Source organism: Heliangelus exortis, chromosome 28, assembly GCF_036169615.1.
Source record: "Heliangelus exortis chromosome 28, bHelExo1.hap1, whole genome shotgun sequence".
Classification (NCBI taxonomy): Eukaryota; Metazoa; Chordata; class Aves; order Apodiformes; family Trochilidae; genus Heliangelus; species Heliangelus exortis.
The window spans coordinates 2190917-2210684 of NC_092449.1; the positions used below are offsets into that span (position 1 = coordinate 2190917).

Genomic DNA, 19768 nt, shown 5'->3' on the forward strand with positions numbered 1-19768 from the left:
GAAAAGGGACCAAGTTACAGCTGGCTGTGTCCTGCTCTGGGTTTTGCAGGCATGAATGGGGATCAGCCCCACACTGATGTGTGGCTGCTTTGTGTCTCCTAAGCCTTCAAATTAGAGTAAAAAGTTGGGGAACAAAAAAAAAAAATCATTACAAAGAGGGAACAGAAAACTGAGATAAAGCCCCTCATTAGTTATTCTCAGGAGGAGGGGTTGGAAAGTCTTTCTAAGCAAGAATAATGGAAATTTATAATATATAATATATGATAATTCCCACCATCTGAAAATCTGAGTAGCTTAAAGAGCAGTTTATGCCACGATGCTCACTTAGCATCCATCTGTGTGTTCCAAGATGGTGTTTTGGATCATGCTTTGTGTTTAGATATGGCCCAGGAGTCTGTCACTAGAAAAGCTGTGGCTGGAGATTATTTGAGATTTCTTTTTTCCTTAAAGAAGATTGACTACTAGAATTAGGCCTAAGCAGTATTTGCATAACTTGCTTTTAACCACCTACAGCTATGAAAATCCACAGATACCTTAGGCAATTCTTCTAGTACTTAAATATTTCAGGACAATGGATGGGTGGCAGCTGGATTGATAGAAATCAAATTAAATTATGAGGGTGAGAGGAACTGTGGCCTTAGACAGTAAGGATATTTGAGAAACTGATACAGCATATAAAAATATGCTTATCTGGGGACTTGCATTAATCTGAGTTAAAGGGGATTTCTTCCAGATCTGGAACTGTAAGAATTCTAAGGAGCCCTGGTTTCACAAGGTGCCCCACTCAAAAAAGAAGAGAACATTAAAATCCCTCAGATTCTTTGGTGAATCCACAGGCACATTCTGGAGACTCAGAAATCATCCCTGAGTGCACATCAGAGGAGATCCTCACATTATGTACGTGTTAAAGTATAAAAAGCTGCATCTTGGTCCAAGCAGAACGATGGAGATGCAGAGGAAAAAAAAAAAAAATAAAAAAGCAAGGTGCCAAGATGCAACAAGCTGCAGACTGGTAACAGCTCTAAATTAAAAGGTACTGAGGAGCCATTTAGATGTCACCTGTCCCTTTTCCCTGTGTCTTGTTTACACCTGGGACCTCCTATTGCCCACTCTGCTTTAAATCCCAAGGTCCTGATACTTCCCAGTTCTTTTGGAGAAGCACTGGACATGCAGAACACAACGTGCTCTCAGAATTCCTCTTTCTCCTGTGGAAAAGAGGAATTCCCAGCAGGTTTTGAAAGCCCGTGTCCTTCTCTCAATGCTTGACAGTCCTTGAGGTGTCTGGAAAGCAAGAGGAGAAATGGGAATCTCATGGAAACAGCTGTTGGAAGACATGGATTCTGTTGGTTACAAGGTCCTACTCAGCAGCATTTTCACTTCAGTCCAACCCAGTCCTGCTCATGGGTTTGGAAAGCAGTGCAGACTATGGAAGAACAGGAGATAATCACTGCCTTTTCCATGAATTTTGCCTGCCTGGGACCTGCTGTGGCTTTAATCCTTGCTTTTTTTTTTTTTCTTGTGTTCAAACAACAGTGAGGATTTTGCTTTCTTCTGCGGGGTAATGAAGAGCCAGAACTCAGGCACTGGATGACAGTCTGGAGTTTGCTTTTTTATCTTTACATGGACACAAAGCCCTTCCAAGGCTTTTTCTGGGATAGCAGACTTGCACAGCTGGCTTTCAGCTCAGCCCAGAAGTGTTTGCACTGAAGAACACCACCCCCAGAGTTTGTTGGTTCAACTCTTGGAAACCTTGCAGGATTAAGAGGACAGGGATATGGAGTCCTAGCAAAGGCTTTTTCTGAACCAGACAAATCATAGAAACCACAGACAGGCTCCACAACGATCAAGAATGTTACTCTCAAAATCTTTTTTTTCCAAAGTAAAAGGAGACATTCTTTCAGGAGAGGTTGCATCCACAGAGAATTTGGATAGGAAAAAAACCAAATTAAACCCCATCCCTGGAACACAGGAGGAACTTCCACCTTCACCTGAGAAAATGTCACTTTTTACAATTTTTTTTCCTACTTGAAGGAGAGTGAAGTCAGAGACAAGACATCAAAATGTTTCGGTTTGCTGTAAAACTATTTTTAAAAATTGGCCTTTTCCCCTACAGATTCATTTTTTCTGTCCTGCAGCTCTTCCTCCAACACTGATGTAATGTGAGCTCATGTTACCAGAGGCTGCTGGGGTTATACAATTTATTCACAGATTCTTCATCCCTGAAGATGTCTGTAGAGGGAGGAAATGATGCTAAGATTCTCTGAGTACTGAGTTATTAAGCCATTTACCTCTGAAGTGAAGAATTTCCTGAATGAGGTGTGAAGGCAGTTAGATTGCTCCCATTACAAACCAGCCTCTTACTGGAGCCCTGAACATGCAGCTCATTGCAGGGGTGGCAGAAAAAGAATTGAGTTCAGTATGGCTTAAAAAGAAAATTCACTCTTTTTACAAAAAACCCAAAGAAATACAAAATCAAGTCAAATGAAAACCTCCAAACCAGTCTCTAATCTGACAGAGTTGTGGGGTTTCGATGCATTTTCACCCCCACAGATGGACACGGTCCTGAGCACCCAAACCTTGTAGGAATGAACCAGTTTGGGCTGGTGGGACCATGCTGTGCCTTGCAGCAGAGAGAAGCCTACAACAGCTCTCCCTGCACCCTTCAGCATCCCCAGACTATAAATCTGTGAGGATAAAGGGGTCTGAGGTCCCACATCAAGTACAGCAGCACATGCCAACCAGGGACTCCTGCCCAAACCCCACTACCTGGGGATCAGCACAGCTTCAGAAAGCTCTTGATGTGAAGACTCCAGAGATGGGATTCATTTGACCAGCAGATCTTCAGAAAGCTTCTTCCTCTTGATGTGAAGACTCCAGAGATGAAATTCATTTGATTTAATGAGAGAAGTCCACAGCTCACATGTCTGTGGCAGAACTGATCCCATCTCTGTATACACCTACCCAGCCATCAGCACCACAGAACCTTGCACTGAAATTTGCACTTCCTACACATAAAGTCAGGGGATTTCAGGCTTTGCTTTGAATGAAGCACAGAATCACAGAATGCCAGGCTGGAAGGGATCACCTGGTCCAATCTTCCTAAGTAGGAACACAGTTTAGATGAGGTGACCCAGTGCTTTGTCAAGCTGAGTCTTTGAAAATGTCCAGTGGTGGGGAACCCACCTCCTCCTCCCTGGGGAGTTTATTCCAACTGTAATCTGTCTTCAAAAAAAAAATCTTGAGGAATGAGAAGGATCCTTCTAAACACATCAAATCCTCTGGCTGCTTTAACTGGACAAATTGAACAGAATCTCAGCAGTGGTCACGTCTCAGATAACTCTGGTGCTGAGGGACTTCATCTTAACAGACCCAGTGATGGAGCAGGGGTTCATTTTCTCCTCAGAAGGGTTAAGTTCTTTGCTGTCACACTAATTATTCTTGTTAGGTCAGTCACAACCACCTCACCTGGCTGCAAACTCACAGACTGCCCAGCCAGGAGCCTCTTTGAAAAGTGTAACTTTTAACATCTCTTAGCAAAGCAAGAGCTCTGTTTGTCTTGGCAGGGCAGACCTATGTATACACAGCTGGAGAGCTTGTTTTGTCTCTCAGTACAAGTCTGGACTAAACCAAATCTCTAAAGGCTTTGTAAAAATGCTCTCTTTATTTAAAGAATTTTATACATTACAAGATGTCTCCAAAGTCTGCCCCTGCTCAGACCCCTTTTTTCCCTGCCTCTTCCACACTCTCTCCTGCCCTCTCCACTCCACCAGTGAGGATTTTTCAGTCCCTCCTGGCACTGCTGTATCTACAAGTTCCTTTAGAAAATTTCCAGGTTTGTTTTCAAATGCATCCAGTGCCCATATTGTTTTATGAATCTCAATGCTTCAGATCCCCTTGAACTAGCAAAAAACCAAGCAGCTCTACAGACACAGTCCTGGAGCTGGGCTTTAAGGTTTTAGGGGAAGAACTCAAATAATCATAGAATGGTTTGGGCTGGAAAAAACCTTAAATCTCATCCATTCCCACCCCCTGCCATGTTCAGGGACACCTCCCACAGCCCAGGGTGCTCCAAGCCCCATCCAACCTGGGGCCTTCAACCTTTCCAGGGATGGGGCAGCCACAGCTTCTCTGGGCAACCTGGGCCAGGGGCTCAGCACCCTCACACCAAAGAATTTCTTCCTAAAGTCCAACCTAAATCTCCCCCTTCTGATTCAAAGCCATCACCTCCTGTAACCTCACCAGGCTGAGCCTTCAAAAGAGAAAAGTTGTGGTCGTGCCACCTTTCCATACCTGAAGCAATGCATGGGGGGTGGGGGGGGTGTAGAAAAAGATAAAAAGTACAACCAAGGAGATTGGCTCAATGCAATCTTGTGCAAAGAGGTTTTTAAAAAGTTTTCCTGTCTCTGCATCCAAGACCTGTGAGGCTCCAACCACAGCAGAAGGCACCTGCCCCACCAGGTTCAGGAGATGCTTCTGTAGCCCAGGGACCACTGCACAGCTCTGCTGAGTTCTGTCTTTCTGCTGCTGCTGTTCCAGCAGGGATGACTGATGCCTGGGCTACTGGGACCCAACTGTTATTTCTATCTCACCCTCTAAATCCTATGGCCAAGAATCCCCAATTTGGCAAGAAAACCCCAACATTAAGGGCAGGAACAATCCGAGCATTGGCCATGGAGTCGAACAGAATTAGCCCAATCTTGGGAAAACTAGAGGCTAGAAAAGCAGAATCTTTCCAGGGTGCTTTGATCTTAATCCTTGGGTGTTTGCACATTGGCTTCGTGTTTTGGTTTCATTTCTGCTTTGTGCCACTGAGACCCTTGCCAAAAATCATATCAGAGCAGCGTCAGGAGCTGCCCATCTCAGCCAAAAGGAAAGGGAGAAATTTCATCTCTCAGCCAAAACCTCAGTCACACCCACACTGCCCAAATGGAAACTGATCCAGCCACTCAGCACACACTGGCTGGATGAAACCCAGCAAAGCCACATGTCACCAAGAGCCATATTCTTAAACTGTGGTTCTTAGAGGAGCTGTTTTGATTCATACCCGGTGAGCAGCTGGCATCAAACCATGTCAGGTTTACAAGAAACCAGAAATGGCTTATTTTTCCCTTTGAAAAAGCTCTACTAAAGTAAGGTTCTCTCACAAAAAACTTGAAGTTTCTTGACTTGAAGTCATAATTTTCAATATTTTTTTCAAAGAAATATGGTACTAAACCATAAAAACAATTTTGCAGAGGTTGGAATATTGACTTCTGGGTCTCCAGATCCCATTATTGGTTGTCAGCATTGGTGATATCATTAGGTTTAATTTTGGCTGGCACATGGTATGGACCTTCTCCATCCAAGAGAGCACAGAGGGTGGGTTAACATCCAGTGAATTAATCAAGCTGCTGCAGGAGCTTTTCTATATAGATGGGCACCAAAACATGCTCCTTGTCCTGGGGCTGGCTGGGATGGAGTTACTTTGCCTCATCGTGGTGCTATGGTTGGGGTTTGTGAATAACAGCCCAGGGGCTTGGGTATTGCTGAGCAGGGCTTGCACAGCACCAGGGCTTGTCCTCCACCCCCATCCAGCAGTCTGGGGCTGAGCAAGAGGCTGGGAGGGGGGAGCAGCCTGAGATTTTATGGTTCCGTGATTATCTCGATCCATGAGTCCTTCTGAGCAGAAATTCTCATAATATTGAGTAATATAATAATTGTTGCCTTAATACATTAATATATTGCCTTAATATAATAATATTTGCCTTAATACACAAATGTAAACATCCAAGCCCTGATCCAGTGCTCTGGCAGGGAAAAGCTGAGGAAAAGCAGTTCCTTACCTCTCTCACACTGGGGACCAGTGAACCCATAGACACAAGCACAGCGGTTCGGTCCGATGCATCGGCCCCCGTTCTGGCAGCCGTTCTCACAGACAGCTGTTTAGAAACAGAAAGAGAAATTACTGAGGTTGGACATCAGGAAGAAATTCTTGGGTGTGAGGGTGCTGAGCCCCTGGCCCTGGTTGCCCAGAGAAGCTGTGGCTGCCCCATCCCTGGCAGTGCTGAAGGCCCCAGGTTGGATGGGGCTTGGAGCACCCTGGGCTGTGGGAGGTGTCCCTGCCCATGGCAGGGGGGTTGGGATTGGATGAGATTTAAGGTTTTTTCCAATCCAAACCATTCCATGATTCTATGAGTTCTGCTCTTAGCAAAACCACAGAGTGAGATGTGTGCTGCTGGCAGGACTTGGAATATCACCTCCTTTGTGTTACCCATCAGGAATCTCCTCCAGGCAGTGAATATGCAGAGAGAAGCCTGATTTTATGTTATTTTTTTTTTCTGAAGAATTGCTTCCTGTTTATGAATGAAGCCATTTATAAAAAGGTTATAAACTTTCATTCCACTAGAGAGGATTTCCTACACTCTGGGATCTCAGTTCATTCAGGTCAGCCTTGGGATTTAAATGTCAAGGTCAAGATGAACTGATACAAATGAGAAACTGCATAAAGGCAAATGTTTAAGTCAGGGCAAAAGTGAGATGTGAGGAAGAGGAGGAGGAGCCCAGTCAAGCATTTAACCCCATGAGCCCAAAGCAAAGGAGAACCAGTGTGATCAGCACACAAGTGCTCATTCTAGAATCCTATAATTCATTAACTTCAATGAAAACCATCTGCCCTCAACTGAAAACTTGCAGTCAATAATCTAGAACTGCAAAAAGGTCAGATTTGGACTAGATATAAAGAAGAAATTCTTCAGTGTGAGGGTGCTGAGCCCCTGTCCCAGGTTGCCCAGAGAAGCTGTGGCTGCCCCATCCCTGGCAGTGTTGAAGGCCCCAGGTTGGATGGGGCTTGGAGCACCCTGGGCTGGGGGAGGTGTCCCTGAACATGGCAGGGGTTGGGAATGGATCAGCTTTATGGTCCCTTCCCACCCAAATCAGTCTGGGATTCTCTGCAATCCAAAGCAGGTTGCTGATTAAGTCCTGAGCTGAGGATGTAGGATATAGGAACATTTCTGAGCATGGGATCATGACCAACCCCACTGACCTCCTAAAACCTCCACACCTCCAACAAGAGGAGAGCTGCCACAAAATTCCCCAAGGCTCTTATCCAGACCTTCACTCTCCAAGAGCCAAGAAGCCAAACTCCTGAGAGGTGAGGTCCATGCTGTCCTGTACAACTTCCCAGCCTGAGCCTCACTGATCCAGTGCCAACTCTGAGCTGCAGAGGGGCCAGGAACTGCTGTGACCCCCCTCCATCTCAAAGCCAAAGAGGCTGAGATCTGCTCTGCTGGGACACTGCCAATGGGGCTCTCCATTGTTCCCCACCCTGCCAGTGATGTCTTGCCAATATCTGAAGGGTTATGAAAACTCTACTGAGTATATTATAGGTGGAGCTGGTAGCAGCACATAATTAAGGTTGCCTAGCACGTTCCATTATAAGCCCCAGTTTGCTGTTCCTTATAATTTTCCCAAACTTTAGCTGTACAGAATGAAATTTTCCATATGGTGTGTCTGCCTTTAGTTGAACTTTTTGGAAAGTTTCAGGAAAAAAATTAATCTGTCGTAGCTGAGGATAAATGTAGAGGAAATATGAGTTTGCCCACCTTTTAAAATTTTCTCATGGACTTCACTGAGAATTTCAGTGATTTTCACATGGATAGAGGGGTTTGAAATTTGCCTGGAAAGTTCTACTGGAGGAGAGGTTCTATCAGAACTGTTGTGCACAGTCACTTACCAGACACTTCTTAAAGATGGCACCTAAGGGGTTTGGTTGTTAATTCTACATTCTGTGTGAGGAATGATTTAAAACTGCCAAATATCTTCTGTGGGAAAAAATAAATTTCTCTCTGTTGAATTTATTGGTGCTTTGACAAAACAGAAAACCAAGTCATAAAACATCATCAGATTACTGTCAATGACTGTATTGAGGTTTCTCCACAGAATGTCAGCAATGCAAAATAAACAGAACTAAAAAATTGAGCTCCTCCCAGTGTAACCAGGCATCATTTGTAATAAAAAAGTCTGGGGGTGGGTTGGGATTTTTACAAGTTTTTCTGCTTCTGATTGAAAGAAGATTTCACCTGAGCTAAAATGAAGGCTTCCCACAAAACATCCACCCCCTGAAACCATCCAAAACTAGGAAAATTATATCTAATAGATCTCTCCATAGGAAGCTATTCCCCCCCAAGGAGAGCAGGCTGAGATTCCAATGAAGAGGAGAATGTATTGCTGACATCAAAGAGCCCTTTGGGGTCAGCAAGATGACCCCTCCAGCCCTTTCCCTTGCCCCTCAGCTCCCCGTGGGTGCAGCAGGGGCTGCAGGAACTCACGTTGCCCACAGTATGTCCCAGTGTAGCCCTTCTGGCAGAGGCAGGACTCCTCGTTGCAGCTCCCACCATTCATGCATCTCACGTTGCAGGTTTGGACTGTGGAGAAGAGCAGGGAAATATTACCCAGCAAGGCAAGAGACTGGTGAGCACCTCACATCAGGGATGTTCAACCTCTCAGGTGATGTCCCTAAAGCTCCTCTTGTCCCTCTGCAGCCCCAGGGTGACTTTAGGTGTCCAGATCCTTCCCATGACGAGGAGAGGCTGCTCCTGTCCCAGGGTAGGATATGGGCCCATGGTGTGCTTAAAGGCTTCCACTTTCCTGAGGTATAATTAAGCCAGAGCTGCTTGCAAAATTAAATACCATGGCCTGGTCTATATTCCTGGTTTCTATTCCCTAGGGATCAGACATTTCCATTGCTCCTGGACACGAGGGGCAGTGTGAAACTGGGAGCAACTGAGACATCATCTTTCAAGGCTCTCTCACTCAGGGCAAAGGAGCATCATTCTCTCATGGCAGTTTTTAGAGTAATATAAATAAAGCTCAGTCCACAGAAGGCAAAGGCACACATAATTTTATTCAATTAAAGGATCTATCTCAATAAATAAACATCTGTAGCATTGTTCTTTCCACAGGACGTGCTGCCATAGATCAAGGGACTGAGGGTAAGGGCCCATCTCCTGGTATTTCCCTTTCTTTGGTGACTCTCTGATTTAAACAGCTCCTTTAGGATATATCAAATATATTCATACCCTTTTTATTCTTCTTTTAGATTATTGCTCCATTTGCAACACTTGCTTTGTACATTCTGGGCTGTCTATTCTTTAAAATGCCTTTGTATCAAAAGCCCTATGAGATGTTTGGGGGGACATAATTGCTTTGGTGGAGGAAAAACAACTTTTAAGATATTTCTCCTCCTTTTGTAGAATGAAAAGGCCACATTACTGTGTGGCCTCATTGGTGAGATTCAATGAACACAAGCAGGGTTTTTTAAGGAATCTGAAAAACAAGATATGGATCATCTATTCTTCTGTTAGAGCTGAACTTTCACACTAGATTCTGACAGTCTGTGACTAATGAACTGTAGGAAAACAATAGCAATAAATAAGAGTTGGGAAGTTTCATATTGATGAAGACACAAAGCCAGTCTCAGCTTTAACTGTTTCATCACTATCCAGTGGTTTAGGAATGTGGTATGGAAGCAGATGAGCCCCAAAGGGTTTACTGCCAAAGACCAAGTTACAAACGCAGGTCAAGCAGCTTTCCTTCCTTCCTGAAGCACCTGGAACCATCCAGGAGAACCTGGAACAAGGAGAGGCTGCTCCTGTCCCAGGGTAGGATATGGGCCCATGGTGTGCTTGGAAGGTTCCAAGCCTCTCCTTCCTCCTTTGCCTGATGTGACAACTCACACTGCAAGTGATGGCAAGTTCTGTAAAAAACTGGTTTTAGGCATTTACACAACAATTCATGTCTGGAGGGAGAGGAGGGGCCCTGACTTGGCAGTCTGAAGGTGGGGCTGGCAAGGGGATGCTCTGCTGGGGCTGGGGTCTTCTCTGGATTCTTCTTCTAGGATCTTTTCAGATCCAAGCAGGGGAGAGCTGGTGCCAGAGCAAGTGAAATGTCTGTCCAAAAGGTAGGAGGACTCTCCAAGTGGCCAAGAGGGATAATTCTAGGGTTAACACCTTGTTCATAGGAAGCCTGAAAGGAAGGAGGAGTGGAAGGAGAAGTCTCCCATCCTGGAGTTCAAAAGGCTCAGCACACGTGCTGTACATTTAATCCATGCATTGCTGGGGTGGTTTGAATTAGTCAGGATGTCTACAACTCTTCCTATTGCTCTACAGCCAGAGATCAGGCCAAATTTAGATGAAAGCTTCATCATTAAGGAAACTAAGCTTGAGGCTTCAAAGCATTGCCCAGACTGTCAGACATGAGACCAGTGGCTCTGGGAAAAGGCAGTTTCCAGCACATGCTCACCCTACACCCCTTGCTGCAATTAATCAGCCCTGGGAAAGCAATTCCATAGAGCAAATCTGGGAGGGCTGCCCAGAGGCAGAGGTAGTTAGGAAGTGTCTGTCAGAGCTGTCCATCTATCAGAGCTCTTCCCCACACAGCATCCTGAGCCCTTCAGTGCAGGCAGCAAGGGGGAAGGTTCAGTGAAGCCAAGAAATGCTGAGAAGGCAAGGTCTGGACATAAGATGAGCCCTGATGCTCATCCAGAAACTTTCCAACTAATTGGGCAAAACTTTTTAACTGAACCCGCACAGAGCCTGAGGTCCCATCACCATCTGACTTGGCTCTTTTAGAACCCCCTGCAGGTTTGGGGTGCAGAACATCATCTTTCCACCCAGACTTTAGAGGCTTGTTACTTTTTGTCAGGATTTTCTAAGGTACCAGAGTCCAGAGTCCCAGGGAAAATAGAACGACAGCTCACCCTAGCTACATTTTCCCAGGGTTGGATTGGATTAGTCCTACAATTTATTTTAAAGGATCTGTGGCTGCAGCTGTTCTGCTCAGCCATTAGCAGCAGAGTTTACAGGCAGGTTTTCTGTCAGCTTACAGCCTCCTCCTATCTAAACAGTCACTTGCAAATTACTCCTAAACCATCTTTACTCCCCAAAGCAGGAACCCAAGCATTTTGTTATGACAGGGAGAGGCAGAGTGGCTTTTATTGCCTCTGGAATGCACAATTTGTCTGCTTTACCTCCCTGAAGCACTCATGATAAATGCATCTCCAAACATCCCCACAATGAATGCCAGATTTGATGAAGCCCCTGCAGAGGAACCCACCCACCCCCCACCCTTCCAGCCAGCCCTGCTGAAATCCACCCCAGGCTCAGGGGAATGCCATCTCTGTGCCCAAATGTATATTCTGCTCACAGCATTCCTTGAATTCCTCCCTGATTGCTAACATATGGACCCTCAGCTCCAGAAACTTGCCTGTCTCCAAGTCCCTTCCTCTCAGCATAGCTGGGGAGCAAAGTGCAGAGAGGGGCTGGGATGCTGAGCATGGGCTGGGGAGGTCTGCAGGGTTGCAGCATGACAACGTGGCACTTAGGAAGCAGATTCTGGCAATTTCCTTCTTGCAGTCACACCCTGAATGTGGTTTTGAGGTCTTGGGGTGGGGGATCAGATGCCTGCGAGTCATTTTATTAACAATAGCTACGGATGGGCAATAATGGAAAAGAAATGACTGGGTTGTCTTTAGCACTGGCCATCTGAGGCCTTGAAAAGCTCCATAAAAGCCCATTAATTGCTGCATTTTACACAGGGCATTAGCAAAACCAGCCCTGTTAAAACAACACCCTGCCACAAGTCTGTTTCTTAGCTCACAAGATTATTTTTTTGTTTGCCTGGTGTTTTTGAGGGGTATGGCCATGCACTGGTGGATGGCTGATAGAGCCAGTACCATTGGGGCTGGAAACAGATAATCTTTAAGGTCCTTCCTGTAAGGACTGTCCACATCTGGAGATCTAGAGTGGAGCTCAGCCCCTGATCACACCCTGCTACTCACTTTAGAAACCACTGAAGCCCCTTTGGGCAGAGCTGTTGGCTGGGTGGGTCCCTGTTTACAGGAACATGGGTGGAAGGGTTTGCTGGATGTCTCCATCCAGGCTCCCCAGTGATCCTCCCAGGCTGGTTATGGCTTTGTCCAAGTCCTCAGAGCCCCCACAGCTCTGGTTACCTGTCCCAGAACTTTACCACCCTCCAGCTTAAGAAAATTTCTCTCAGGCCTGAAGATCCCAAGCTTGAACATCCCAAGTGGCAACTCCTGGCCATGGATCTCTGACCATCTCAGAGGGGGCTGTCTCCATTGCCTTGTAGCTGCACTTCCAGTATTTCCAGGATGGGATTAGATCCCTCCCTTGACTTTTCTTAGGGAAAATCAGGCCAGCTCCTCATTGTCACCACTCAGGACACAAGCTCCAGTCCCAGCCACCTTGTAGCCCACTCATCTGCAGTTTCCCCACAACCCTCCTGAGCTGGCAGCCTAAACCCAGTCTTGTTAACCCCAACAGAGGGGATCCAACCTTCCTTTTACTTTTTCACCATATCCCCTTCATCAAGCCCAGGGCTTTACTCAAAACCCCAGTGACTATTGGCTCACAGCCAGCCTGGTGTCCACCAGAACTCCAGGGGTTTTTTTTCCAGCAATATAACCCAGTGGAAAAAGGGGCACAGAGGAGCAATAATTCCTTTTCAGAAGGTACACAACACCATTAGCTACCAAGATCTAGACTCAAGCAGGAGTGTTTTCTGCAGAGAGCCATGTGCTGCAGGGCAGTGGAGTGGCTGCAAGAAGGATCTGGTCTTGACTACATCCTGATGGGATTACCAGAGGGATAAGGGAATTGTTCCCTGGATATGTGACTGTGACATTGCTGAGTTCTCCACAGTTATTTTTGCAGAAGCCTCAGCCACCCAGGCCTCTTCCCAGAGCTTTGCAGATTTTTGCCCTGCGGGTTTGAGATGGGAGAACAAAGCAGAAGTGGCAATGCAGTTTCTGCATTCCCAACCCTGCCAGTGCAGAACTTCCCTGTGTCCCTGCAGTCTGTTAAAAAAACAAAATATGCTGGGAAATTCTCCCTGACATCCAAATCACAGCCTAAGAAAATCTGAATAATTTTTCCATTGGACAAAACAGTGAGAGACTTAATTTCACTTCAAAGAACAGCAAGGGGTGGATGGACTCTTTCTGGCAGCAGAGTCACTATTTGCTGCTCTGAGATGTGGTTTCTGAGCTGCATCCTATAGAACTGCTCCTATTGGCAAGGAGGTTCCTTGCCAGTTCTTTCCAGGTACCAGGGGCAGTGAGGACCTTAAGGAAAAGCACCACAAGAAATCAAAGCTTTCATGACTCCTGCCCAGTTCAGATGAGAACCTGGCTTCCAAAACACAAAATATTTCAGAGATTTCCTTTCATTGTGACTGGGAAATTTTTAAGAGAGCACATAACTATTCCGTGGGGAGAAGGATCACCAGCAAAGTTCTCTTACCTCCAGCTGAGCCACAGTTGGGAGAAAGTTGTCCATTGGAGCACGTACACATGTTTGGCCGTGAACAAAACCCATCACCACAAGAATTCCTGCAAATTGCTGGAGGAAGAGAAGGACACAGTGATTAGCACAACATCTTAGTCTGAGAACTTGCTCACAGCTGTGCTTTCAGCTGCAGGAAGGGTGTGAATTCACCTCTTTGAAGAATAACAACCTGGGGAGAAACCTGGGGCACCTCTTGAGGACTCTAATGTGGAGAGTGCAACAGTGGGAAGGAGCCACTTGTCCACAGGGAATTCCTGGAGCCACCTTCCCTCTGCCACAGGTCCTGCTACCTCTGCTTTTTCAGCAGCAGAGGATGGGGAAGGCACATTTCACTCCTTTTGCCTGCTCAAAATGTTTCTCAGCAGAGACAAGGGACGTTCTCACTGAGCCAGGTGATTCTCTTCCTTTCAGCTTTGTGCCTCCATGAAGCATTTTGCAGTCCACAGCCTGACGTTGAGGAAATTGGTATCTGCTGGTGAATGGGAAGCTGAGCCTGACTCAGGCAGAGATGCATCAGAAAGATGCTTTCATCCCAATCCCCATCCTTTCTTGCCCAGGACCCCTGCTAATCTCTTCCTCTTCCTGTGCCACGGGAGCTAAGAGCATAGCTGGCAGTACTGCCCCACCTGTGTAAGCACAGATTTTATGAGAGCCCCAGGAAAGTATCTCATCTCTGTGTGGTTTATAAATACAATTACAACTCAGAGTCCCCTGAGGACCTCCAGCCCAGATGGCATTTTTTACAGTGATGAGAAAACTCAGCAGACAGCCCCAAATGTCGCTCACCCCGCGTGCCACGGAGCAGCTCTTGGGCTGGGAGCTCCTTAACCCTTTGCTGCAGTCAACTCACCCTTTGTCTCCTTGCTGGGGCACCACGGGATGGTGAGGAGGATTTTGTGAGTTTGTCTTCACAGTGGGAAAAGGAGAGGACCCAGAATTCTGTGTTTTGCCATCCCCCAGAGTGAAGTCGGGTGTGTTTAACTCTGGAGTCATCAGAGCCCTCTGCAGCCCCTCTGAGTGGGCAAAATGCCATCCTCTGGCACTGCTTTCTCACTCAACTGAGCTCATCACTCCTTGTACAATAGACACCATTCCCTTTGAGAGGGAAATACTTGCAGTTTTGGGCTCAGTTTTGTACATCTGAGATCCCAGACAGCTCTGGATTAGGCAACACAAGTTGTTTCTCTCTAAGATGGTTGAATTTTAGACTCAAGAGGGTTTTTTTCCTGCTAGGGAAACCTATTGTTTTCCCCAACTTGAAGCCTCTTACTGACAATTATTATTAGAAAGTTTTGGAAAAGCAAATTCACACAGAATTCCAAGTGTGTTGTAACTCAGATTTATTCAGAAAGCTGAACTACAAGGACCCCATAGTGCTGTCTGCTATTTTGTAGAGCCAGCTGCTGGTTCCTACCTCCAGGACACTACATTTACTGTGGAGAATGATCAAATGCAGGCCCAATTAGCCCTGCTGTTTCCAATGAGACATTTATTTACTCCTGAGCTGTCACTTCTTATGGAAGCATCCTCCAAAGGGCAGACTCCTTCATCTCCCTAGAGCCTTTAACCTAGAGAAACACAAACCATCAGCCCCTTAATGGATTTGTTAGGTGCATATCAGCACTGGAGAGCACAATAATGCTCTACTCCAACTAGGAAAGCTGCCTGCCAAACCAGAGGGGTGATTTCTCTACATCAGCATCCTGCTTTGGACAGTCACTCAAAGAAAAATGCAAATTCCTGCTTGGAGCTGCTGTCTCAAACCAGCCCATCTGCAATGGCAGCATTTAGCTGCTGTTTTAGCTCCTAACTGTATTATTTCACCTAAACAAGCAGTTCTAAAATAACTTTCTCAGGATTGACTTTTAGCTTTCCTTTTGGGGGTTATCTCCCAGAGCAAGCCCATCAGCTGCCAAGCAGCAGAGTGGCCATCTGGTAGGAGATACAAGGCTGTGCACTAAATGGGACCCACTCCAACTGCTTGCAGAGATGAGAGCTCCCACCAATTGCTGCTCCTGTCCCTGGGGACTCTGAAATGTTCTCTGAGATCCACATTGCTCCCCAGTTGGTTCCCTTGGTGCCCTGAAGAGGAGGATGGATACTCACGGACAATGCACTGGTTCCCTCCAGGCAGCGTTTTCCAGCCAGGGCAGCAGTAGGAGTGGAACCTCGAGCCACAGACATTTGGTCTGAAAATGAAAAACAATTTTTTTTCCCCTCTGTTTCTATGCATTGGATAAATTCAGCATGTCCCAGCACTGCAGGAGAGCAGTTGAGTAACCTCTTGTCTGTCAAGCTTCAATCCCCCACCATGAATCTGAGCAAGTCGTGTTTAATTCCCACCAAAAAGGAGTCACCATGCATTAATTTAATAACTGACTGCTGGCCTCCTTGTGCAGCATGGTTTGAGTAAGGAACATGTTGTGCCACACATCCATACATGAACTAAAAGTCTTCTGAAGGAAAATTCTCAAAAGAAAAGAGAAAATCACAAACCTGGGTGATCTTCATACTCTGGTGACATTGTCAAATGTGGACTCATGAGAATGCAGCCCCTGAGGCAGAGGTGCTGGGGCTCTGACACAGGATCAGACAGGAGAAAACAGTAAAGAACTAAGTTTAGACCTGTAAAGAACTTAGACCTTGCCTGGCCCCTGGGCAGCAACTCTCCAGCTTCTTCTTGGAGGTTTGCTGAGGGATCACATCTTTCAGAAAAGCATGAGAATTTGAACTAAAATCACCAGGGAAAGAGTGTACACTTTGAAGGGTTTCTGCTGGGTAATAATTCCCATTTTTAAAACTTGATGCTTTCTTTTGGGGTCTGAGTCTCTTCAGTTTCTACTTACAGGCACTGGATATTGTTATAGCTTTGCTTGCTGGAATCAAGAACAATTTGTTGCTGTCTCAGCTGCCCTCCATCCCTGTAAACCAACATCCCAACCATGTAGGACCAGGGATGTTTCTGCCACCCTCCCAGGTCACGCAGTGCTGACTGCAGAACTCATCTTGTTTCTCCTTCCTCAGATCCCAAGGTCTCTATTGCAGGAAGTTTGCCAGGTGTCTCCTTTCCTGAACTTTGTTTCTGCCTCCAAACTGTCCCTGAGTGGTGGGGATTTTTTTAAGGCTTTCCTCCCTGTGGTTGCTGTTCTCAGATTGCTGCAGCAAGCCAGGAGTGGGAGGGTGCTGGGGTGGCTGAGCACCCTGGGCACAACAGCAGCACTTGTAGGGTTCACCTACCAGATCTCAGGCTGGGTTTTGGTTCAAGGCAGCAGGTTCCTTTTCTGACTGGGAGATGGTAGAAGAGGCCAGAACACCCTGAATCAGTTGTCCAGGCACACACAAGTCTTCCACCTTCAGCATGATGAGAAGAGATGCATGGGATGCACACAGAAGAGATGCCCAGGATACACACAGAAGAGATGCATGGGATGCACACAGAAGAGATCCCCAGGATGCACACAGAAGAGATGCATGGGATGCACACAGAAGAGATGCCCAGGATGCACACAGAAGAGATTCCCAGGATGCACACAGAAGAGATTCCCAGGATACACACAAAGAGATTCCCAGGATGCACACAGAAGAGATTCCCAGGATACACACAAAGAGATTCCCAGGATGCACACAGAAGAGATGCCCAGGATACACACAAAGAGATTCCCAGGATACACACAGAAGAGATGCCCAGGATGCACACAAAGAGATTCCCAGGATGCACACAAAGAGATTCCCAGGATACACACAGAAGAGATGCCCAGGATGCACACAGGAGATGCAGCAGCCATGGAGCACCCATGACACATACAGAAAAGACACAGCAAAGATGCAGCAGAGACACAGAGGACACATGGCAGAGGCAGCAGAACCACAGTGTTTGTGCAGAGCACTTCCAGCAGAGGCACAGCTGCCAGAAAACAGGGGCACAGCAAAAGTGCAGCACACGTGCAGCAGACACAGAGCAGAAGTGCAACAGGCAGGCTGCAGGAACACCTCTCCAAGTGGAAATGGAGGAATGCTCAGTCATGGAAAAAAAAGGAACTGGGCAGTGTTTGCATTAATGACAAAACCACAGAGCTTGGCTGAGAGCAGGGAACCTTCCACTGAGCAGTGATGTTACCATCTTGGCTTCTGCTCTTCATGGTGACCAGAAGCTCCCTGAGCAGCACAGCCCATGTGGAATGACTTAGTGTGCACTGCAGGATGCTGCTCTGCTTCCCACTTCTAATTTTCCCAGGGCACACAATGACCTTCCAGAGAAGCTGTGGCAAATGTTTTCCCAGAAGCTCTGATTTTACCCAGCTCTACGTGGAGCCTCCTTCACCAGCCCTTCAAGCACGGAGTCAAGGGCTCTGCTAAACAACTTGTTATGGTTAGAGGCAGAGAGAAAAATCTCTATTTTGACTTCAAAAGCACCTCCATTTTCCAAAAGCCTGGGCATCTGCTGCTTCCCTTGTCCTTTGAAGTTAAAAGGAGACCATGAACACAGAGCTGTTTCTGCTGGGATGGATCAAAATTTCTGCAGATGGAGGAACACCTTGGGTTGCAGCTCCTGGTTGTGTTAGGTTGGATAAAATACAAAGCTAACTAGAACTGCCACTACTGCTCAGCTGCACATCTCCAGTCAGAAGCAGACAGATGTCTGGGGCTGGCATTAACTCAGGAGATAAGTTGATTCTGAGCAGACAGAGATCCTGTGAAGCCCAAGTTTCAGCCAGGCTTCCCAGCATGCAGGATGGATGGCTGGCAGATCTTTTTTTCATCCAGATCTCTCCATGCATAGTGTTAAGCAGCCCAGAGAACTCAGCCAGGCACCAATTCTTGCAGTTTGACTTCCACCTGAATCTCTCTGGGGTCCCTCCTTTCCTACATATGGGATTATAGAATAGTTACAGTTGGAAGGGACCTTAAGCTCATCCAGTTCCAGGACAGGGCATCTTGCAGCATGGACACTCTTCTGGGCAGGGCAATATCTTCATAGAATTCCAGACTGGTTTGGGTGGGAAGAAACCTTAAAGTTCATCCAGTCCCACCCCTGCCATGAGGAGGCTCAGGGGAGACCTCATCACTCTCTCCAACTCCCTGAAAGGAGGTTGGAGCCAGGGGGGGGTTGGGCTCTTTTCCCAGGCAACTCTCAGCAAGACAAGAGGGCACAAGAGGTCTCAAGTTGTGCCAGGGGAGGTTTAGGTTGGACATTAGAAAGAATTTCTTTCTGGAGAGGGTGCTCAGCCATTGGAATGGGCTGCCCAGGGAAGGGGTGGATTCTCCATCCCTGGAGATATTTCAAAAGAGCCTGGATGTGGCACTCAGTGCCATGGGCTGGGAACCACGGGGGGAGTGGAGCAAGGGTTGGACTTGATGATCTCAGAGGTCTTCTCCAACCTGGATGATTCTGTGAACCCCAGACTGGTTTGGGTGTGAAGGGAACTTAAAGCTCATCCAGTGCCACCCCTGCCATGTTCAGGGACACCTCCCACAGCCCAGGGTGCTCCAAGCCCCATCCAACCTGGGGCCTTCAACACTGCCAGGGATGGGGCAGCCACAGCTTCTCTGGGCAACCTGGGCCAGGGGCTCAGCACCCTCACACCAAGGAATTTCTTCCTAATGTCCAACCTAAATTTCCTCTCTTCTAGGTTAAAACCATCACCCCTTGTCCTGTCACACACGTGGGTGTGAGCAGCTCTGCAGGGCCAGTGCCTTTAGGACACTGGTGATCTTCCTGCCTTGGCCTCAGGTTACTTCAAGCCATGCTGAAGATTAAAGAATATCATATAGCCATTTTATCAGGCAAAAGACAAGAGGGTTTTTTTGTCAAAATCAGTGAAGGAAGAGACATCTGGTATCAATCCCATAGTCTAAGACAAGAGAGGGGGGAAGCTGAAAGAAACTGATAATGAAGTGGGTATTTTTAACTATGGTGCCACATACCACCTCTTTCCAGCCAAGGATTTCATCAGCTTTGTGCAGGGATCCTGGGAGAGATCCTGGGTGCCCTGGTACAAAGGAGACTAAGCTACATGATCACAATTGTTCCTCCAAAACTGAACCTTTATAAGCATATGCTAAAAATTAGCAGTGTTTCAAAACAAAACATGGGGGAGAATCCATTTTGAATGGGTTGAAATTAATGGTGTCACAGAAATGACTTAGAGGGAGAATGAAATTAGATGCCAAAGCAAGAACTCAACAAGGAGAATGCTGTTGTGCAAGAAAAAAAAAATTAATAACAAGCTCAGCAAAGCTGGGACAAAAATTGCTTTTTAAAAAAAATCATAGCAGTTCTCTCTGTCCTGGGAAATGCAAGCTGGAAACCCATGTTCTCATCAGCAAGAAGCTGTGGATGAAAGGCAGGTCATTCAGCTGCTAAATAGAAAACAGCAACCAGAGGTTGGAATGGGAAGGTCAAAGTTTGAGGGAAAATCATTTCT

At 46.6% G+C, this 19768-nt stretch overlaps 1 protein-coding gene across 1 annotated transcript in view; it reads right to left on the reverse strand.

Moving 5' to 3' along the window:
• The window catches only part of LOC139788191 (fibrillin-2-like), a 104751-nt gene that overhangs the window by 70087 nt on the left and 14896 nt on the right, over positions 1–19768 (reverse strand). The window contains exons 3-6 of the mRNA XM_071727859.1: positions 15450–15532; positions 13299–13397; positions 8307–8402; positions 5823–5918 (exon numbers count right to left, since the gene is read on the reverse strand). Coding sequence (XP_071583960.1) covers positions 5823–5918; positions 8307–8402; positions 13299–13397; positions 15450–15532 — 374 coding nt within the window. The remainder of the gene's footprint in view (positions 1–5822; positions 5919–8306; positions 8403–13298; positions 13398–15449; positions 15533–19768) is intronic.